This window comes from Leptodactylus fuscus, chromosome 1 (assembly GCF_031893055.1).
Source record: "Leptodactylus fuscus isolate aLepFus1 chromosome 1, aLepFus1.hap2, whole genome shotgun sequence".
Classification (NCBI taxonomy): Eukaryota; Metazoa; Chordata; class Amphibia; order Anura; family Leptodactylidae; genus Leptodactylus; species Leptodactylus fuscus.
In genome coordinates, this window is record NC_134265.1 from 303268652 (window position 1) to 303291130 (window position 22479).

The 22479-nt window shown below is 41.0% G+C and overlaps 1 protein-coding gene across 1 annotated transcript; it reads right to left on the reverse strand.

Annotated features, from left to right (window-relative positions):
* Positions 1-994: 994 nt before the first annotated feature.
* LOC142195821 (claudin-24-like) lies at positions 995-1660 on the reverse strand. Its single transcript, XM_075265876.1, has one exon. The coding sequence runs from the start codon at positions 1658-1660 to the stop codon at positions 995-997; it is 666 nt and encodes a 221-aa protein (XP_075121977.1).
* Positions 1661-22479: the final 20819 nt, after the last annotated feature.

Consider the following 22479-nt stretch of genomic DNA (forward strand, 5'->3'; position numbering starts at 1 on the left):
TAAGTCCTATCATGGTGTCTATCATAATGATATGTGTATGACAGTGGTGTATGATAGACACCATGATAGGACTTAAGAGTTAATACTTGATGCTCAGAAATGTAGACACAATATCATAGAAAGGGACAAAAAATCACAGTCACCAATATAAGAAATAAGAACTTATGGGTGCACTTGACTTCTTAAAGGGTTATTAGAATATCCGACCTGTTGTCAGTCTCAGAAGACTGAACCTAAAGGCTTTTCAAGACTGGTAAAATGTAAAACAGTACAGACATCTGATAAAAGCTGGCTTGTTGTCTAACACAATAAGAACTAAAATCCAGAAATAAAAAAAATATTTTTTTACTTAAAATGTCACTTTCAGAATGCATTGAAATATATCAAAAATGATTCAGAATTCTACATCCTTTATTCCCTTACTTTAATCCTATCATAATTTTTCTGTGTAATAATCCTCAATTTCACTTCAGATTACATGTAATAAGGGTTATTTTGATCAAACACTGCTTTTAACTGAAATGAACAGTGGATGAAAGGTATGAATTGTGTCAAATACCAAAACTAACAAGCCGAATGATTAATATAATACTTAGAAAATGTAACGCTGCACCTGAGCATCATTGTTGGTCATGAATACATTTACCATACCATAGCACTTAACCAATGTGTAAGCTGAGACCATAGACAGAATGACATAACATTTTAGCTTTGTCTTATATATCCTGACTCAGAAACAAAGGTTTTCATAAAAGACTCAGCATCAAACATATAACACATTGTGTAATTTTCTGAAAATTTATAGTAATACTGGTATGACTGACTTTCACATGGCCATGTCTTACACATGGCTAACATTGTCAATGTCTCTTTAAGCCATAACACAATAATAGTCAGTTGATAAGAAAATGAGAAACATAGATTTTTTAAAAAACATGTTTTAGATCCATTTCTACTGGGTTTAGGATTCACAGCTAAATAATACAGGTAAACGTCATATAGCCAGATCTGGATATTTACTGGAGTTTACTGATAGACATTGTTCATGCTGCTTGGTAGGCTTGTAAGATATGGATGTTGCGTCAGAAGATGTGAAGCAGTAGGAGGAAGCGAGAAGAGATCCACCAAGGATAAGGAAAAAGCTTCCAAACCAACCCATGAAGAGAGCTTCACCAAACTCCCATCTTGGGACAATGTCTGGGATAGACTCATCCCAAAACTCCTGAACAGTGTCATAAGCCACCCAGGAAACTGGAACTAAGACACTTAGTCCTGAAGTCCAAAGCATTATGCCTCCTAGAAGTAAGAGTCGATTCTTCAGATCCTGATTTCCTGCTCCAAATTTCACACATTCTAAACCAGGACTGGAGATGACAAGTCCAAGCATCCCAGAGCCAATGGATAGGCACATTAAAATCCTAGAAATCCTGAGCTCCGATGAAAGAGCCAAGAAAGAATCAAAATCCTTGCATTGCATTCCTCCTTCTTCTTGAACAACGCAAGTTTGCCAGAGTCCCATAGTCCAGTTTTCTAACTCATTTAAATCTAGATTCAAGTTTTTCCAGAGAGGCACATATGTAGCCACACAGGACAGAATCCATCCCGTTAAAGACAACAAAGTCCCTCCAAATTGGACGTAAGTTCTTTTGGCCCAAGCCATACTTTTTAGTTATTCCTTGAAGGTATTGTTGTATACACCCCGGCAGCTATCTGGTGTCTTGCCGTTGATAGTGAACTAATAATCGTGGCTTCTAGCTACAGGGTATATAAGCTTTAGACTTTAACCCATGATTAACCCGGAGACAAGGTTTTGTTCACACAAACGATAGTGTTTCATATAGATGGGGGAGGAATTCCTGGAAGGTAGGAGTTAAGTTTATGATAAGCATTTGATCTGTTACCTTTCAATTTGCTGAGTAAAATTATATCCCAATGGCTGATAATTACAAGCCAGTGGATGAACAAAGAAAGCTCTATGACCCCTCACCCTAAAACACAACAGTAATCATTGTGCTTCAATATGGATTAATTAGATTTTAAAGGGTGATAAAAGCCTCCTGTGTGTATAACAGGACTTCATTGTAATATGTGTACCTGACAATCAGGCATGGAGAAATAAGCCGGGCATAAAAATGGACCTCGAACGGAAAGTTTTTGTGCATCAAATAAGAACACATTGAAACTTTTACTAAATGAAATGGTTTGTATGTTTCTATAAAGAAGGTTATTGTTTTTGGGCTGAGGTTACTACACATATTCTAGGTAGAGGAGCTTTCACAAGAAGACAAACAGACATCTATTCATAGTAAAGTGGGTGACACATATAAGCTGTTCACAAATTTGTTACCACTATAAGCAGAACAATAGTGAGAATGTTAGGATTACTCCTTAGGCTCTATTTCACATCTTTGTAAGGACTTCCGAAATATACAGTATTGCAAATGTGAGGTTTTTCAATACTGCAATAGCTGATTTGTCCTCTCAGGAAGTGATCTCATGTCTGTTGATCAGATGGCAATGCTACAGCTCAGTCTCAATAAAATGAATGGGACGGAGCTGCAGAATGGCCATGTGACCCTTTAAGGTAGGTGTGAAAAAAATGCTGCAAAGGTAAAGGTTTATGTTTGTCAATTAACAGAATTAAAGGGGTTGTCTGGCATAAACGAAAAGTTTAACATTAAGCTAAACCCTCAACACACCCCCCCCTCCTGTGTAAGATTTAATTTACTCCTTTTAAAATAAATATGTAATGGGGCGGTCCAGGCACATTTTCTGATTTCCTGGTGACGTTCAGTTTCGCTGTTTCCGGTCATCAGTATTCTTCTCCCCCCCCCCATTCTCCATCATACTCATCAATGCTCATTTCTTCTTCTTCTGCTGAGTGTTGCTTCCTTCAGTGTTCTATTGCGCACGCGTGGCTTCTGCCGGCATTCTATTGCACAGGCGCCAGCTCTGGCTCCCAGGTGGGGGCAGGAGAGGGGACAATGGCACTTCAAAGTCATCTCCAGGACGAGGTAAATATGATGGGGTGGGGTGAGGGTTGGGGGACTGAGTTAGTTACCTAGGTAGGGCTAGTAGTCTGTGGGCCAGCTAGGGAAACAGGGGGGGGGGTGAGAGAAGTGAGAGGAAGGATCTGACTAAGACAGCAGGACAAGTCCAAGTCTACCCATGTAAAAAAATGGAAAGGACACCAGGAGCTCCCAGAGAAAGCCCGAAATCACCCCAAACACTGCTAAAGATATTTGGGTGCACTTATTAACTCATTGACAGCACTAACAGACCTTTTTTTTTTTTTTTTTTTGGTGTGACCAACCTTTGCCTTCATAACCATTTCACTTCTTCTAGGAACACTTGCACAAAGTCAGGAATTTTGTAGGATTATCGTGAGCTATACCAAGCAGGAGATCAAGCCGATCATTTTCATAAATAGGTTGAAACAATCAACAGAAACAGCTGTGTAAGAGGCGCCAAACTGGGTGAAGAACTGCCAAACGACACTACAATGGTGAAATGGTGGAAGACAGTTTCATATCACAGATTATACACCATGGAAAGACTCAGCACAGAAACAAATCACAAGCAGGTTTTAAAGCAGACTGTGGTTCCAAGATACTCTGTTCTAGCTCTTACGAAGAAGCTCCAAGAAATATGTAATGTTGAGGATCTTAGAAGCAGTGGTCGATCAGGGAAACATGAAACACATCTTGCTTACTTCCCTTCCAAACTGGAAGATGTCCAGTGGAACTATTACTCATAACTGGCCCAAATCTGTGGAACCAAGTGCACTCATCTACTGTTCGGAAGAGTCTGGTGAGAAGTGAGCTTCACAGAAGATTTATAGTCAAAAATGTATAAATTTGACACAGAACCAAGATCAAGTGTCTTAACTAGGTACAAAAATATAGAAAAATGGCAGCAGGTACCCTGGACTGATGAGTCAAAATGTGATGTATTTGGCTGTCTGCAGGCAACAGTGCAGCGTTGTGAAGGTTACTTGTAAGTAAAGTAAGTAAATGATGTTGGAGATTTGGTGTCCTCAATGCTGAGAAATACAGGCAGCTACCTATACATCTTGCAATACCATCATGGAGGCATCTGACAGCAGGGGAGCCCCAACGCCAAACATGCAGCCAATGCCATTAAGAACTTAGTTCAGAGTTAAAAAGATGATGATATAGTATCATAGAGGCCTGATCTCAACATCATCCAATCTGTCTGATATCAGATCAAGCTAACATCTATAGAAGATGTGTGGTTAGTTCTTTAAGATGTTTGGAACAACCTCTCCAAGAAAGTGAGCTAGGCTAAGACCCCACGTAGCAAGAAGCAGCAAAAAAGCGCTGCAGGGAAAACCATGGTGACAATGCATCGTGGATCTTCCCACAGTGCTTTTTACAGAAAGTCCACAGAGGTTTCCTCTGAGGACTTTCTGCTTCCATCATACCTATAGGGAAAATTCCAGCTTCTCCATTGATGTAATTGACATGTTGCGATTTCCAAACCCACAATGTTTCCACTGCACATGTTTTTCTCCAATATGTGGATGGGAGGTTGGCTAGACTTAGCAGTGACTGTGGATTTTGCCTGTTTGCACTGTTTTGGCACCTAAGGGGATCTGCTAATGGGACATGGTACCTGAAAAGTATTCCAACAAAATCTAGCCTTCAAAAGCCAATTAGGTTTTTCTCACAGCGCTTTTCACAGAAAGTCGTGCTTCCATTTTATCTATAGGGGAACTGCTGGCATTTCCATTGGTATAATTGACATGCTGTAATTTCCAAAATCAGGCCAATTCTATAGTGCACTAGAGATGAGCGAACAGTGAAATATTTGAGATTCAATATTCGTTTCGAGTAGAGCCTCAATATTCGACTTCTCGATCGAATATCGAATCCCATTACAGTCTATGGGGAAAAATGCTCGTTTCAGAGGAAACCACTATTCGACTAAAGGAGAGTCACCAAGTCCACGAATAGCAGGAGGAGAGTGTTTAGGATGAGCTCTATATAGTTAAAGCGTACAGACCCCATTATAGTCTATGGGGTCCGTGCGCTTTAACTACACAGCGATCTTAGACTCCGCCTCCTCACAGAAGAGCCTCCGGCAGCATTCGGCAAATCAACACTGGTTCTGCAGCAGGCTCGTCCTTGCTAGTCAGGAAAGCTGGCAGCTTGCTGTTACAAGGGAGCTTACTTTTTCTCATAGGAATTAATTGACCAGCGTTGATTGGCCGAATGCTGTACAATGGCCAATCAACGCTGGTCAATGCTATACACTGTAATGCTATATACTGTAATGCTATACACTGGAATGCTATATACTGTAATGCTATACACTGGAATGCTATATACTGTAATGCTATACACTATATAGTATTTCGCAAATCAACGCTGGTTTTGAATCGAATATTTACTGCGAATAGCTAGTAGTATTCGATCGAGTACGAATATTTCGAATACCGTAGTATTCGATCGAATACCTACTCGATCGACTACTACTTGCTCATCTCTACAGTGCACGTATTTTTATGCAAGGTGTGGATGAGGTTTGCTAGAAACCTTGCAGTAAAATGGTGCATTTTTTTCTGCAGCATTTTTGGCAAGGTTTCCGCCATGTGGGGCCCTGCTGCAGGAAAAACCGCGGCGGCAACACATCATGGTTTTTCCCACAACACTTTTCACAGAAAGTCCGCAGACGATTCTTTTCTTCTTCCATTATATCTATAGGTAAACAGCCAGTGTTTCCGTAGGTATAATTAACATGGTATGATTTCCAAAACTGAGATGGTTTTGGAAATCACAGCGTTTCCCGCTGAACATATTTTTGCACAAGATGTAGATAAGATCCACCTTGCAGTGATTATAAAACACCACGCTGGCCTAAAACTGTATCTAGAAAGATTGATGATGTTGTGAAGGTAAAGGATAGTCAAATATTGATGTGACTAAGACCCGGATCACATTGGTGTTCGGGTTTCCATTCTGGGAGTCCACTTGGGAACTTCCCAAACAGAAACCTATCCGCATAAAAAGTGGTTAACCAAGGAAACCCGTGGACCCCATAAGCTATGGGGTCCATGTGGTTTCTGCTCTGTTTTGGCTCAAAAAAATGCAGAGAGAAAAGTGCCGCTTGCAGAACTTTTCTCTCTGCATATTTCATGCGGATAGGGAATGGAATGGCCCAAATGCAGATGTGAACCAGGCCTTACATTTCTATTTTGTCCATTAATTTTGTATTTTGTTTTTAGACAAAAATAAACTATGTTGCAACACTATAATAAACTATAATATAACACATAATATAACATACATATAACAACACATAATATAACATATAACACATATTTGCATTACACATTTGCGCATTTACATATAACGCATATAAAGCATTCTTACTTCGCAACATTTTTTCCACACCTGCCTAAAACCTTTGACCGGTATACTGACATGGTGATATAGAGTAGAACATCATACATAGCATATATTTGGGACACAAATTTAGGGGATTCTTTCAAACATGCAAGTTGGTAAATATGTGGGCAGCAGAAAAAGGGAGATAACACAGAATAAGACTGGAGACACATGGAGTTTGTGATGCTTTTTAGTGCAGATTTTGCTGTATTTTTGAGTCAAAGTCAGGAGTGGATTCAGGAAGAAGAAGTAAGTATAAGGGGGGCATTCACACGGAGGAAGTTGGCACTGATTCTGGCACGATAACGCGCGTCAGAATCAGTGCTGAAAAACAACTCCCATTGACTTCAATGGGTTCCATTTTCCATGTGGGTTCCATTTTAAATGGGAAAAAAGCCTCCCATTGCTTTCAATGGGTTACACGTAGGAAAACGGAACCCATTGAAGTCAACGGGAGTCTTTTTTCAGCACTGATTCTGACGCGAGTTATCGTGCCAGAATCACTGCCAACTTCCTCCATGTGAATGCGCCCTAAGACCTTCCTTGAAATTCTCCATTCCATTTGGATTATCTCCTGCCAACCAATTGATCAGACAATTAAAATGTGTATTACTTCTAGTACATAGAAAAGGATTCTCATATCCACATGATATGGAGTCTCAGAGGCCATCTTTGTCCATGCAAAAGATATATATATATATATATATATATATATATATATATATATATATATATATACCGTATTTTTCGGACTATAAGACGCACCTAGGTTTTAGAGGAGGAAAATAGGGAAAAAAAATTTTGAAGCAAAAAATGGTAAAATATTTAATATATGGGAGTTGTAGTTTTGCAACAGCTGCAAGGCCACATTGACAGGTGACCCTGCAGCTGTACGGAGATGCATAGAGTGTTTTGTTTTTTTTTGCGGGGCCAGATGTACTTTTTAGTTTACCATTTTGGGGAATATCTATTGCTTAGATCACCTTGTATTGAAAAAAAACCTGGCGGTTTATGATATATGATTTTCTATTGTTATATATATTCTAGGGAAAGGAGGTGATTTAGAACTTTTATTTCATATTTTTATTATATATTTTTAAAGCTTTTTTTTTTTTTTTTTTTTTTTACTATTTTGTTCCCCCCCGGGGGCTTGAACCTGCGGTCACTTGATTGCTGTACTGTATTGCCGTCTATGGGACATTCTGTCTATTAGTATTACGGCTGGTCATAGACTCAGCCGCAATACTAATATAGCCGTGACAGGCCTGGGAGCCTCATTAGGCGCCCGGCTGTCACCCGAACAGGTCGGCTCCTGCGATATCGCCGCGCAGGAGCCGGCCTGCAACTTCACAGGTACGGGGCCGGTGGGGACCGGCTCCGGGGGAGAAGGGGCCGCCGATACTGACTACAGACCCGGCATCCGCTGTACTAGAGAGGCGGATGCCGGCGAGGGATAGTCGCCATCACAGGTGCCGGGGCCTGAGACATCGCTGCGCTCCTCTGCCCTGCATGAAGCCAGCGGCGGGGGGACGGAGGAGCGGAATAGCATCGCCCCTGCAGCTGCTGGCTTCATGCAGGGCAGAGGAGCGCAGCGATGTCTCAGGCCCCGGCACCTGTGATGGCGACTATCCCTTGCCGGCATTCGCCTCTCTATTACAGCGGGTGCCAGGCGCCACATTCGGACTATAAGACGCACCCTTCTTTTCCCCCCAAATTTTGGGGAAAAAAAGTGCGTCTTATAGTCCGAAAAATACGGTATATATATACAGTCCTATGAAAAAGTTTGGGCACCCCTATTAATCTTAATCATTTTTAGTTGTAAATATTTTGGTGTTTGCAGCAGCCATTTCAGTTTGATATATCTAATAACCAATGGACACAGTAATATTTCAGGATTGAAATGAGGTTTATTGTACTAACAGAAAATGTGTAATATGCATTAAACCAAAATTTGACCTGTGCAAAAGTATGGGCACCTCAACAGAAAAGTGACATTAATATTTAGTAGATCCTCCTTTTGCCTCTAGTCGCTTCCTGTAGCTTTTAATCAGTTCCTGGTTCCTGGATGAAGGTATTCTGGACCATTCCTCTTTACAAAACAATTCAAGTTCAGTTAAGTTTGATGGTCGCCGAGCATGATGGTCGCCGAGCCCGCTTCAAATCATCCCACAGATGTTCAATGATATTCAGGTCTGGGGACTGAGATGGCCATTCCAGAACATTGTAATTGTTCCTCTGCATGAATGCCTGAGTCGATTTGGAGCGGTGTTTTGGATCATTGTCTTGCTGAAATATCCATCCTCGACATAACTTCAACTTCGTCACTGATTCTTGAACATTATTCTCAAGAATCTGCTGTGACCCTCAACTTTAACAAGATTCCCGGTGCCGGCATTGGCCACACAGCCCCAAAGCATGATGGAACCTCCACCAAATTTTACAGTGGGTAGCAAGTGTTTTTCTTGGAATGCTGTTTTTTTTGGACGCCATGCATAACGCCTTTTTGTATTTCCAAACAACTCAATCTTTGTTTCATCAGTCCACAGGACCTTCTTCCAAAATGAAGCTGCCTTGTCCAAATGTGCTTTTGCATACCTCAGGAGACTCTGTTTGTGGCGTGCTTGCAGAAACGGCTTCTTTCTCATCACTCTCCCATACAGCTTCTCCTTGTGCAAAGTGCGCTGTATTGTTGACCGATGCACAGTGACACCATCTGCAGCAAGATGATGCTGCAGCTCTTTGGAGGTGGTCTGTGGATTGTCCTTGGCTGTTCTCACCATTATTCTTCTCTGCCTTTCTGATATTTTTCTTGGCCTGCCACTTCTGGGCTTAACAATAACTGTCCCTGTGGTCTTCCATTTCCTTACTATGTTCCTCACAGTGGAAACTGACAGGTTAAATCTCTGAGACAACTTTTTGTATCCTTCCCCTGAACAACTATGTTGAACAATCTTTGTTTTCAGATCATTTGAGAGCGGACTGTCCATGCTCGGCGATCATCAAACTTAACTGAACTTGTATTGTTTTGTAAAGAGGAATGGTCCAAAATCCCTTCATCGAGGATCCAGGAACTGATTAAAAGCTACAGGAAGCGACTAGAGGCTGTTATCTTTGCAAAAGGAGGATCTACTAAATATTAATGTCACTTTTCTGTTGAGGTGCCCATACTTTTGCACCGGTCAAATTTTGGTTTAATGCATATTGCCCATTTTCTGTTAGTACAATAAACCTCATTTCAATCCTGAAATAATACTGTGTCCATCAGTTATTAGATACATCAAACTGAAATGGCTGTTGCAAACACCAAAATATTTAGAACTAAAAATGATTAAGATTAATAGGGGTGCCCAAACTTTTTCATAGGACTGTATATATATATATATATATATAAAAATATATATATATATATATATATATATATATATATATATATATATTATAAATACTGAATTTGAGTCAATATTAAAGTTTAGTTAATATTAAAATAAACATGAAGGATTTCCATTCAGCCAAAATAAACCAAGCTCATGTTCAAATGGCAAATTCGTGTCAAGATATATGATCTACATCTGCTCTGTTTGTAAGGAGATATAAATAGATTTTGGTGTGTGCCTGTGAATATATGAATATGTCTATATTTGTCTCCTTGTAACATCCTTGAAGCTACAAAGCCAGAACATATTACTTTGTAATAAAACAAATCTACTGGGTGCACCTGGGATTTCAGTGGTCAATGAGCTTTCATCTTATATAAAGGTCTTACTTTCAGCCACATAATAGAATATTTGTTCTGGTAAAGTTATCCCTGACACAGGATAGACTTTCTGTGGAAGTAATGCAAGGGGTAATATGATATGAATGTATGTAACAGGACAGCGCTGGGGAGTAAGTCATGGCATTTCTTGGCTGACAATGGAGGAATTATCAAGCCAAATCAGTGGAAAAACTATTCTCTATACCTGTTACTTATCAGCCTGGGATTAAATGTGCTGAGAGATGGCTTTAAAGTGGATGTTGCAAACATGTAAAGCAGCTAAGCTCATGCAAGTGTTTGCAAAAATATATTGGTGGCAAATGCATTATTGAATGAAGTAATTTGAAAACAATTATATTACAATTTAATTATTACAATTCTAATTTCTTATTTTTTAAAAAAGCATTTGTCCACAATAAAAATATTTCTGAGCAATTATAATTTCCCAAGATGGTTGTTTCCATCACATTGTTAAAATTTCTATTCTTTTTTTTTTCTGTTATGCTGTTATAGTAGAAACCCTGGAGTAAATGGCAGAGAATAACAGGACCTGGCTGATAACAGTGAGCAGTAGAACTAGCTGTTTAAATGCTAAACAATTGCTGAAAGATACCCCCAGACACCCAAACACCTTCACCGGTGCTAGCTGCAAAGTCAGATGGACTTGTGTTGGATTTGGGATCCAAGTTATATCCACAGAAACTGTGCAAGAAATAAATGCTCTACAATAAGAAATCAAACCAGAACCCTGGAGAATCAGGAGAATAAATCAGGAGAGTCAACGTCTAGGCCAATAGCTAGTTCAAAATGAAACTTCAGAGTCAAAATCAAAAGACAAATGGTTTTCCAGTATCAACCCAAGGGTCAGTTCCTAGAGGTTACGTCAGAGCCAGCATTAGATGACAATCGGTTTTGCAGTTTCAAATCACAGATCAGAAAAAAGCTGTGCAGCACAAAAAATGAAAGCCATACTAGGTGCGACCAATAGCAGGCACCTGGCTGAGGAGGAAGAGAGTTTAAATAATAATCCTCAGCTGCTAATTGGATAAGTCCAGAGAACTCTCACATTGCAGAAGCTTCACAGGTTGGCAACGGTAGCTGAATTAAAATTCCTGATATATACGCTAGTCATCCAAGCCAGATCAAAGTCTTTGAAGGTCTCTGGTCAGCATGTGTAGGTCACTCTCCCATTTGATACAGAGAAAGAGAGAGAAGTTGTCATGACCTGGTTGTTTGTGTATGGGGATTTGATCCGGGCTCCTATGTTCTGCTGGTGGTTGCTTTACCACTGGACCATCTGGTGTGGTATTGGTGCCAGTCCTCTTAGCAGACTTGAGGTTCCACGAATCGAACCTCAGGTGTTTAATTTGCCATCGTCCTATGGGAGGATTCTGGGGCCTTTTTAAGGAAGAGGGCTGGCTCCACATGTTGCCGGTTTTCATGGTTTTCACCCTAGGATTCTTGGCTTTAGGAGGAGGATTGTTTTGTGAAGGTTCCAGCAGATTAGGAAGTGGTGTGAAACTTGCCTGTTGTGTGAATCTTGTTTGTTTCCACACACTTCATCTCCACCCTGTCCTTCTGCTCTGTGTGCTTGGCACTTTCTTGTGGTTTGAGAGGTTTTGGGTTCCAGTGTTCTCCCAGTCCTGTGTTTACCCTTTCCTCACCTCTCCACTGTCCCTCTCCTCATTCTCTTGTTTGTATTGTGTTGTGCTGCGTGTCCGTGGTCCAGCACCTCCCAGCCCGTTTTTCTGTCTGCATCTGCACCTGGATTTCTGTAGGGGTCACCACTTTAGAAACCCCAGTCCCTAGCTCTCCTATAGCTCTTGCCCTATCTGTCTACTAGGTCTTCGTGCTAGAGAGCCAGGAGTTGTTGGGGCCAAGACTAGCTTGGGGACAGCTGACCACCACCCGTAGGCAGGGCCTAGCTAGCCACCGTAGTGCCAGGGATAGTCTCCTTCCCCTGTCTCCTTAGCGGTGCAATCTGCAGCCCGGAATCTGGGTCTGGACTCAGACACGAACGTAACAGAAGTACAGTCAATGTATTGATCAAACAACGTGCTTAGAATGCCTACAATATCATTATCAATATCAAGTAACATTTCCATAGTGTCAATAAAATACTAAAAAATAAAGCCTATATCACAGTGTCAAACAGAGTCCTCATAAAACTTTTCTATAGTACCTAAATAATTCCAGAGCTGCTGCCAACTTACATTAAGTTTAGAGCTGATCTTTAATAATAATTAATAATCTTTAATAATAGAGATTTGTGTACTACACCACATTTTCTTTAGCATACCACAGTCATATAAAATGTGGAATGTTATCCTCAGTACACCTGTAGTATTATGCAAGTCCTGAATGAACTTTCTAGGTAGATAGAATATCTGAAAAGTTTATTGTAGCCTTTATAACCATTGTACCACGTCTAAGGTTGCTTAGAGGTCAGCCATCACTGACTAATCAACTATAAACTATACTGTGGAAGAGATTTACAAAACAAAATATAGCTTAATTCTTGTGTAATTTGCACCAAAGAACTATTTAACAAACAGTTTTATGACTTATATGAAAGGGGTGTGGCTTTGTGTGATAGGCACATGAGAGAGAGCTGTAGGTAATGCTTATGGCACAGCTCATGCGCCCATGGCATTACAATGCCGTACTATTATGATGCTGAGTGTTAACTATACGCTCAGTGTGACGTAATAGTATGCCGCAGAGCATTAAGGGGTTATTGGGGCAGATTTACTAATACTCTCAAAGTCAGACTAGATTTATTATGCTGGACAACAAATCTCTTGCAATATTAGACTGTCTAGTCTAACTTTGTACCGTCTATTAGTTTTCTTCGTTTATACGTCCAAATTTTTGTGTCTGTTTTCTGCATGGTGCTGCAACTTTAAGAGGATCTGTCATTATGTCTAACGCACTCCATTTTCTTACCTTGACTTGTTCTCGCTATATACAGATTCTAGAAATGTTCTCATTTGTCTCCCTTATTTTGATCTGTTATTCAGCTATTATTATGGGGTTCAATAAGAAGCACCCAGTGAAACATCCATTAGTTGGTTCTCTTTGGTCTGTATATGCCATTGTGACTTTCTATGGTTGGTTCACATTACTTTCTCTATCATTGGGAAAAGTCATTTTTAACTAAGCACATACATGCATAGTCTTTAGAAAGTCTATTCCACACCTACCTTTTGTATGTAAATTGCCTCAGTGGTTTTTGAATTAGCCTGTTTTTATTCATATGCTAATGAGCTTCCAGCCAGTACAGGAAGTTCCCAGCAGCCTCATCTCTGTTATTCTCTCCTATCTGTGTGTGCAAACAGGAAGCAGGAAGTCAGCAGCAGCAGCCTGTGCTGTACACATACATAGGAAAGAATAGCAGAGGGTGCACGATGAGACTTCCAGGGTGCACCGAGAGGCTAATTAGCATATAAATAAAAACAAGCTCATTCAAAAACCACTGAGGTTATTTACATACAAAAGGTAGGTGTAGAATAGCCTTTCTAAAGCCTATGCAAGGATGTGATTAGTTAAAAATGACTTTTCCCAATGATAGAGTTCCTTTAATATGCTATATGTGCATGGCTAGTAATCTATCCTTTAATTTTTCTGAACCCAGCGGGGAGATACAATATTTTACCGTATTTTAATACACAGGTATTAGAGTTTTGCACTTTGATTTTGGGTTTTGTATGGATATTTGATGTTTATTTGTTCTACTTTGCATGATCTAACAGACTGATATAATATTTAATTGTAAGACAACTCATATCATTAAAGACATGGTCAACGTTTTATGACAACTACAATACTGTTGTGTGTCCTAAAAACATAATTCTGTGGTATTATCAATAGTTATCCTGAGACTAAAATCTTTTGTTAGCTTAATATATTCCTTACTCATTGTTTACATAAGTAAATAAGAATTGCTAGGTGGAATAAAGGAACGCTCACATGAATGAGCCAGATTAACCACCAGCGACTCCCGCATTCTCTTCTTGGTTGGCATTATACCATCTTTCTTTGCTACATGTGTCAGCTCTTTGTAAAAACACAGTAAATATAGAGGTAAGAAGCCAGATCTCTGCTAGTCCTATGAAATGACCTTCTGACTGGAACAACATGCAACTGATAAGAGAAAATAAGCTAATAAAAATATAATTAATAATTATGTAACACAGAGGTTTATATAAAGGCACTTCATGGCTAAATACTACATTATCACATATACCGTAGAAACATTAGCTGCAGTTTTACATTCAAAGATTTGTAATATCATAACTGGCCATAGATACACATATCAATTCCCCATAATACAAGAATTCTAAGATGGTTTCAAAATATTCATCTCATGATAACTTAGATTTTTTACAATATTCACTTCCATCTGTCTTATGGAGTTTTTTCAGGTTACACTGACAGCAACTGTTAATGGGAACATCCCAAATGGAAACTTGATTTCTCTCTCTCTCTCTAAATATATATACAGTATATTGGATCTATCTAACTATCTATCTATTAAATAATATATATGAATATACAGGGTGCATGGAAAGTAAGTACACAAAATGAAAGGGTGGACTTTAGCCAGTATATGAAACGTTTTTAATGAACATATGACTGGAAATGTACCGTGGCGGCACTGCAGGTAGACCGACAAAGTGCATTTCTGCAGGATGATTTGCCGATGTTGCTCAAAGACGTGCCTTTGAATATGAGGGCAAGGATGTGGCTCCAACAGGATGGAGCACCTCCCCATTTTGGCCCCATTGTCCGTGAACACATCAACAACCGATGACCGAATCGGTGGATTGGACGTGGCAGACCTGTGTTCTGGCCCCCTCGCTCACCCGATTTGACCCCACTTGATTTTTTTTCTTGTGGTGATATGCCAAGTCTGTTGTGTATCCAATGCCTGTGCCAACCCGCGAATGGCTCGTGAACCGCATCCAGGCTGCGTTCGTCATGGTGAGGGCCATGCCAGGAGTCTGTGAACGGCTGCGTCAATCCATCTCCCGATGTTGCTTGCATCAAGGCAGGCGGTCAATACTTCAAGCAATTCTTGTAAATAAGTAACAGTGATTAAACTGATTTCCCATTAAAGCACTTTCTCTTCTTCATTTCTCCTTTCACATGCTGCAGCGAGGGAAAGGAAATCGACATCTCGGTCTACCTGCAGCACCACAACCGTGCATTTCCGTGCTTCATATACCGGCTAAAGTACACCCTTTCATTTTGTGTACTATATACATACATTTCAGAATTGTCTCTAAAAATTCCTTGCATCCCAAAAAATAGTCAGTGGTTGTCAGGATCACCAATTGGAATGCAAGGAATTTTTTGATATTATTCTGACTTGAAGTTTTTCATGCTTGGGAGACTCCACATATACTAATATAGTAATAGCTGATTTGGAAAAGTCATATGTGTATGTTTTCTAGCACTTCAGCTCAGTGCTGGTGGTGGCTTTACATTGATAGTGGTTTTTTTTTTTTTTTTATTTGGACGGTTGATTTGGAGTCTTTTGATTCCTTTTCTGAGTCAGGTTGATCATGACATCATGTTCACCAGATCTTTTTCTACTACGGAGATAAAGTTTTGTAATACACGTGTTTGTATTAAACAAGAAAAACGGAGGATGTATTTCTCTGTGAAATTGACTAGATGTAATAACTAGAGATGAGCGAACAGTAAAATGTTCAAGGTTCGATATTTGTTTCAAGTAGACCCTCAATATTCGACTACTCAAATCGAATATCGAACCCTATTATAGTCTATGGGGGGAAAATGCTCGTTTCAGGGGTAGGCAACATTCGATCAAATTATACTTACCAAGTCCACGAATGAGGGTCAGGCTGGATACTCTGAGAAGTCTTCTCCGTGCAGCATCGCCGCGGCATCTTCTGGCCCTGAATTCACTCTGCCAGGCATCGAGCCTGGGCAGAGCCGACTGCGCATGCCCGCACTACAAGCACTACAAGCGGACATGCACAGTCGGCTCTGCCCAATCCCGATGACTGGCAGAGTGAATGAAGAGCCGGAAGATGCCGCGGGGACGCTGCACGGAGAAGACTTCTAAAGGTAGGAGAAGAACTAGCGTTGATTGGCCGACTGTATAGCATTCGGCCAATCAATGCTGGTTCTGCATCGAACTTTTACATTCAAACAGCGAGTGGTACTCGATCGAGTACGAGTATTTCGAATACCATAGTATTCGATCGAATACCTACTCGCTCATCTCTAGTAATAACTTTTTAAGATTTGACAGCCAACATCCATTTAGTATGGTGAAGGGTTTGCCCTACAGTCAAATGCTCCATTGTCACACATATTGTGGATGATGATAAATTATTGGAGATTAGGCTGGGTCAGATGGCTAATAAATGTCATGATAAGGGTTATTGCCATACACTAATTAAACAACTTTATGATAAGGTTAAATCAATGGAACAAACATGTCACTTGGAGCTATCAGCTCAAACAGTGGTAATACTTAAAAGTATTTCCTATCTCCTTATTTATAGTAATAGAAGAGTTTTGGTCATAAACATTGAGTGAATCTGTCTAACTATTATATAGGATACTTTAATATCCTTTTTTCCTATATGAGATTTAGCAAACTTTGAGATCCATGAGATAAATCAGTTAAGACTGATATTGGCTCGGTTAAGCTGAGAATCTCTATGGCATGGTCTCTGATACCAGGCTATTATCTTTGGCTAGAATATGGAAGTTATGGCTTGATAATAAAGGCCAGTCTTTCACACACCGAGGACAGGAGTTAGCTTTAATATTCAAAATTTTGTAAGTTGTAAATAGTGTAAACCGATGGCTGGTCAGGTAATGGAGGGGGTGGACATCTCACCCAGACTACTAAGGTGGGTGAGATGAGAAAACTCCAGAAGGAATGTTTGTTCTCAGCAGACAACTTTCGTCTGCTGAGCATTTTGGTAAATGCTCAGTATTGGGCTGGATTTTTATCAATGGCAGGTAGGTTGGCAGTGGGACCTGTCATTCTACCCCCCCCTCCAGTCCACACTTTGGGGATGTTCTGGCAGCGACTCAGCTGCAGAGAGTCTGCTCATCAAGGGAGCTCAAGAAGCCAGCTCCAGCAGCAGACTCTGGGCAGAGCTTGGCAGGAGAGCGAAAGAGAGGTCATATTTTTGGAGCTGGGTCCTGAATGATTCAACTGGCTTTTGATTTCTGTTATTCTAGGTGAGGTAACCTATTCTATTCCTATTCTAAACGCGTTGGCGTTTTTAAAACACTATGTCTTTTTTCTGAACTTTTTTCACGTTTTTGTTTGTCCTATGTAATTTTAAAATGGCGGATTAAAAGTTAATTTTTACCAAGCCTAAGGAGTGCGGACCTGCTATTACGTGGTGGATGGTTTTCCTATTCTATGTTTAGTTAGAGCCTAGCCGGGCAGGTATTTATTTTTGTATTGTTTCCTTTTGTTGCTGCATTACCTTTTTGAGTAAAACTCTACCTTTGTTTTGGAATAAAGAAACTGGACTTGTGTGTCTATGCCACCCCACCTAGCAACCCCAGACCCTGACAATTGGTGGAGGATGCGGGCAGACAGCGGTTGCTAGGGTCAACGACACATCCACTCCTTGCTGGAGACAATTTTTTTTTTATGCCCTGGGTGAAGGCTGCTGCCGCTATACAGACCCAGACTATGGAGGAGATACTAAAGCATCTTGTACAGTCCAATGTGCAGCAACAACAAATGAATCGTTTGCTGATGGAACAAATTGTGCTCCTTAAAGAGACTGTTGTCACTAGCCCGCAAAGACCTGTGGAGCACAGAGATGAGAAGTGGGCTGTGCATAGAGCTTTGCAAAAGATGACCCCAGATGATGATGTGGAGGCCTTCCTGACTGTGTTTGAGAGAGTGGCTGAATGGGAAAAACTGCCAGCTGCTGACTGGGCAGACGTCATTGCATCCTATTTGAACGGTGAACCCCAGAAGGCCTATTATGACCTCTGCCAGCAGGATGTCCAGGACTATGACAAATTAAAGGCAGAAATTCTTGCTCAGCTAGGGGTAACCACTGCTGTCCGTGCCCAGCGGGTACATACTTGGAGCTACCAGATGGATAAGCCTGCCAAATCCAAGATGTACGACCTGATTCACCTGGTGAAAAAGTGTCTGGAACCAGACACCTGTACCCATGCAAAGATGGAGAAGGTGGTCCTAGACTGGATCACCAGAGCTCTTCCTCCTACATTGCAGTGCTGGGTTGGACATGAAGACCTCAAAGATGCCAACCAGCTCATCAGCCTTCTGGAGAGGTACCTGGCGACTGAGGCTGAACTCCGTGATGACCCTACAATGTGACCATCCCCCAGGAACACCCGGCGGAGGGCACGTCCCAGTAAGACTGTTACGTTATTTGAGAGTGGAGGAAAAAGAGCTCGAGATGTGTTTTCTAGGCAGTCCACCAGCCCAAGAAGGGACTCTCTGCTGGAGAAACCAGGGCTGGTACAGTGTTGGAGATGCCATGAGCGGGGACATATTGCTGCCCAGTGCCCATCCACCTCTGAGCCAATGGACTGTGACACTGGTGGGCGTCGATCATTATTTGCCAAACCTGTCTGTGCTGCGGCACCGGGACTAGAGACTGGGCCTCAGGTCTGCAAAGTTGTGGTGAATGGCCATTCTGTCAAGGCGTTATTGGGCTCTGGTAGCCTGGTCACTCTGGTGCATACCAGCTTGATAGCTGGGGACTTTATCCCGGACAAACGTATGAGTGTTTGTTGCCTCCATGGGGGTGTCAAGGATTACCCCATGTCCAAGGTCACAATAGAGACTATATTAGGATCTGTTTATTATGAAGTAGGTGTTGTAAAAAACTTTATGCATAATGTGATTTTGGGACGTGACTTCCCTTTGTTCTGGGATTTGTGGGGAAATGGTACAACCACACAGCCAAAGGTGGAAATCCCCCTACGCCCAAAGTGCATGAGGAGGGCGACACCTTTCCGTTACAGGTCCTAGCTTGAGAGGAAGATGATGCCTCTTCCCCAGCCACTAATATACCTGAATTAGAAATCTCACTGGATAATTTTGGTACTGCACAGTTGAAAGATCCCACTCTTGCTAATGCTTATGATAATGTGACAGTTGTTAACAATGTGCCTCAGGAACCTGATGCTGTGCACCAATTCCCACATTTTGCTATGAATAATGACCTTTTGTATCAGGTTCCAAAAAGTAATGGGGAAATTGTGGAGCAGCTACTTGTACCAAAGCCATACCGCTGTAGGGTACTTGATATGGCCCATAATCATGTTCTTGGGAGACACCTAGGGGTGGAGAAAACACAGGAGAGGATTCTCCAAAGATTTTATTGGCCAGGCGTGTACAGTGAAGTGCAGGACTACTGTGCGACCTGTCCTATGTGTCAGGTACATGCCCCAGCCCCACATTTCCATAGTCCCTTGGTTCCCCTGCCCATCATTGAAGTGCCTTTTGAAAGGATTGGTATGGACTTGCTCGGTCCAATAGTCAAGTCAGCTAGAGGTCACTAATATATTCTGGTTGTCTTAGATTATGCTACTCGGTATCCTGAGGCGGTACCCTTGTGTAATATGATATTAAAGATTATTTCCCGTGAGTTATTCTACTGTATATGTTTTCAAGAACAGGCATACCTAAAGAGATACTGACCGACCAAGGCACACCGTTCATGTCAAAGGTGATGAAAGAGCTATGCAAGCTGTTTAAAATTACCCACATACGGACCTCTATGTATCACCCCCAGACAGATGGGTTAGTGGAGCGCTTTAATAAGATTCTCAAGCATATGCTTAAAAAGGTGGTAGAAGAAGATGGTTGTGACTGGGATTGCTTGTTGCCATACCTGATGTTCTCTATTAGAGAGGTTCCACAAGCATCTACAGGTTTTTCATCTGTTGAATTAGTCTATGGTAGACACCACAGGGGCTTGCTAGATACAGCCAAAGAAACCTTGGAAACTGAGGCTTCCCCATACCGTAGTGTCATAGAGCATGTAGCTCAAATGCAGGATTGCATTTCAACAGTCATGCCAATTGTAAAAGAACATCTGCAAAGAGCACAAGAGGCCCAAAGCAGAATTTACAATCGTTCTGCCAGATTCTGAGAATTTAACCCAGGGGACAGAGTCCTTATTTTGGTGCCTACTGTGAAGAGTAAGTTCTTAGCGAAATGGCAAGGCCCATATGAAATTGTGGAAAAAGTAGGGCCAGTAAACTATAAGGTTCATCAAGCAGGGATGCCTTTTCAAATCTACCATGTGAATTTGATTGAGCCCTGGAACCAGAGGAAATCCTTGTTGGGCTCAAATACAGAGGTGGGTGATTCATTGCCACCAATCCCTCCAGTCTGTGTGAATGAGACCCTATCGGTGCCCCAACAACAGGAGGCAAAAGAGTTACTGCAGACGCAAGTTCTCTGATCTACCAGGACGTACACATCTGATAGAGCACCATGTAGAGACAGAATCCGGGCGGAAAGTAAACCTCAAACCCTACAGAATACCGGAGGCACGTAGGGAGGTAGTGTCAGCTGAGGTTAAGCACATGCTGGAGTTGGGAGTGATTGAGGAATCCAAAAGTGAGTGGTCTAAACCAATTGTATTGATACCAAACCCCAATGGTACTTGGAGGTTCTGCAATGACTTTAGAAAATTGAATGAGATTTCAAAGTTTGACGCTTATCCCATGCACAGGGTTGATGAGCTTATTGAACAGTTGGGTAATGCCAGGTACATAACAACACTGGACCTTACAAAAGGTTACTGGCAAATACCTTTGTCTAAGGAAGCCAAGGAGAAAACTGCCTTTGTTGTACCAGAAGGGCTGTTCAGGGTTATGCCATTTGGTTTGCATAGAGCTCCTGCTACCTTTCAGAGGTTGATGGACCAGATCTTGCAGCCACATCGTGACTATGCAGCGGCTTACCTGGACAATGTGGAAAGAGAAGAAAAACAAAAGTCCCCGGCACCGAGCCGTTCTTTGTGTAATACCCTTGGTATATCGATGGATAGAAAATATATATAAATAAATGAATGATCAGGTGTCCGCTCACCTGGCTTGGTTGTGTCGAACACAACAACCAATGAACATAGTAGGCGAGAACCAGTAGGAAACTGGAAGGCAGCTGCTGATGGCCGTCACGGGGGACGTCAATCTGAGGTAGAGGGAAGGACCAGCCTTTGCGGGGGACAGGCGGGGAATCAGCGCTCACCAAATTTTTGATAAATGGAAGTCAAGTTTATTAGGCACCACGCGTTCCGGGCAAGCAGCCCTTTTTCAAGTGCAATATTAATCTTTTAAAATGAATACTCACAATTACATTCAATCTTAATAAAAACCTCAAAACACTTAAATCAAAATACACAATGATTATATCATATGTATGTACCCTAAGGCGTACATAGGCATCAAAGAGCCCCTATTGTGATAGTATAAGATACATATATATATATATATATATATACTCATGAAGATAATAAAACAATAATACATACATAAAAAATATTAAGAAATAAACAGATAAATAAATAAATAAATAAAAAGATATATAAATAAATAAATAAGCATTAAAAATATTAAAAATTACTTTTATGACTACTTTTTATTTATTTATTTATTTATTTATTTATCTGTTTATTTCTTAATATTTTTTTATGTATGTATTATTGTTTTATTATCCTCATGAGTATATATATATATATGTATCTTATACTATCACAATAGGGACTCTTTGATGCCTATGTACTCCTTAGGGTACATACATATGATATAATCATTGTGTATTTTGATTTAAGTGTTTTGAGGTTTTTATTAAGATTGAATGTAATTGTGAGTATTCATTTTAAAAGATTAATATTGCACTTGAAAAAGGGCTGCTTGCCCGGAACGCGTGGTGCCTAATAAAGTTGACTTCCATTTATCAAAAATTTGGTGAGCGCTGATTCCCCGCCTGTCCCCCGCAAAGGCTGGTCCTTCCCTCTACCTGGACAATGTGGTCATTCATAGCCCAGACTGGGGAAGTCATCTCTGTAAGGTGCAGGCAGTAGTAGACTCCATAAGTGAGGCAGGCCTTACTATCAACCCTGAGAAATATGCTTTAGGGCTAGAGGAAGTCAAGTACCTAGGCTATGTCATTGGCAAAGGGGTAATAAAGCCCCAAATCAATGGAGGCAATACAAAACTGGCCAAGACCACTGACCAAGAAGCAAGTCAGGGCATTTCTTGGCATTGCTGGCTACTACCGAAGGTTTGTGCCAAACTTTGCCTCTATTGCAG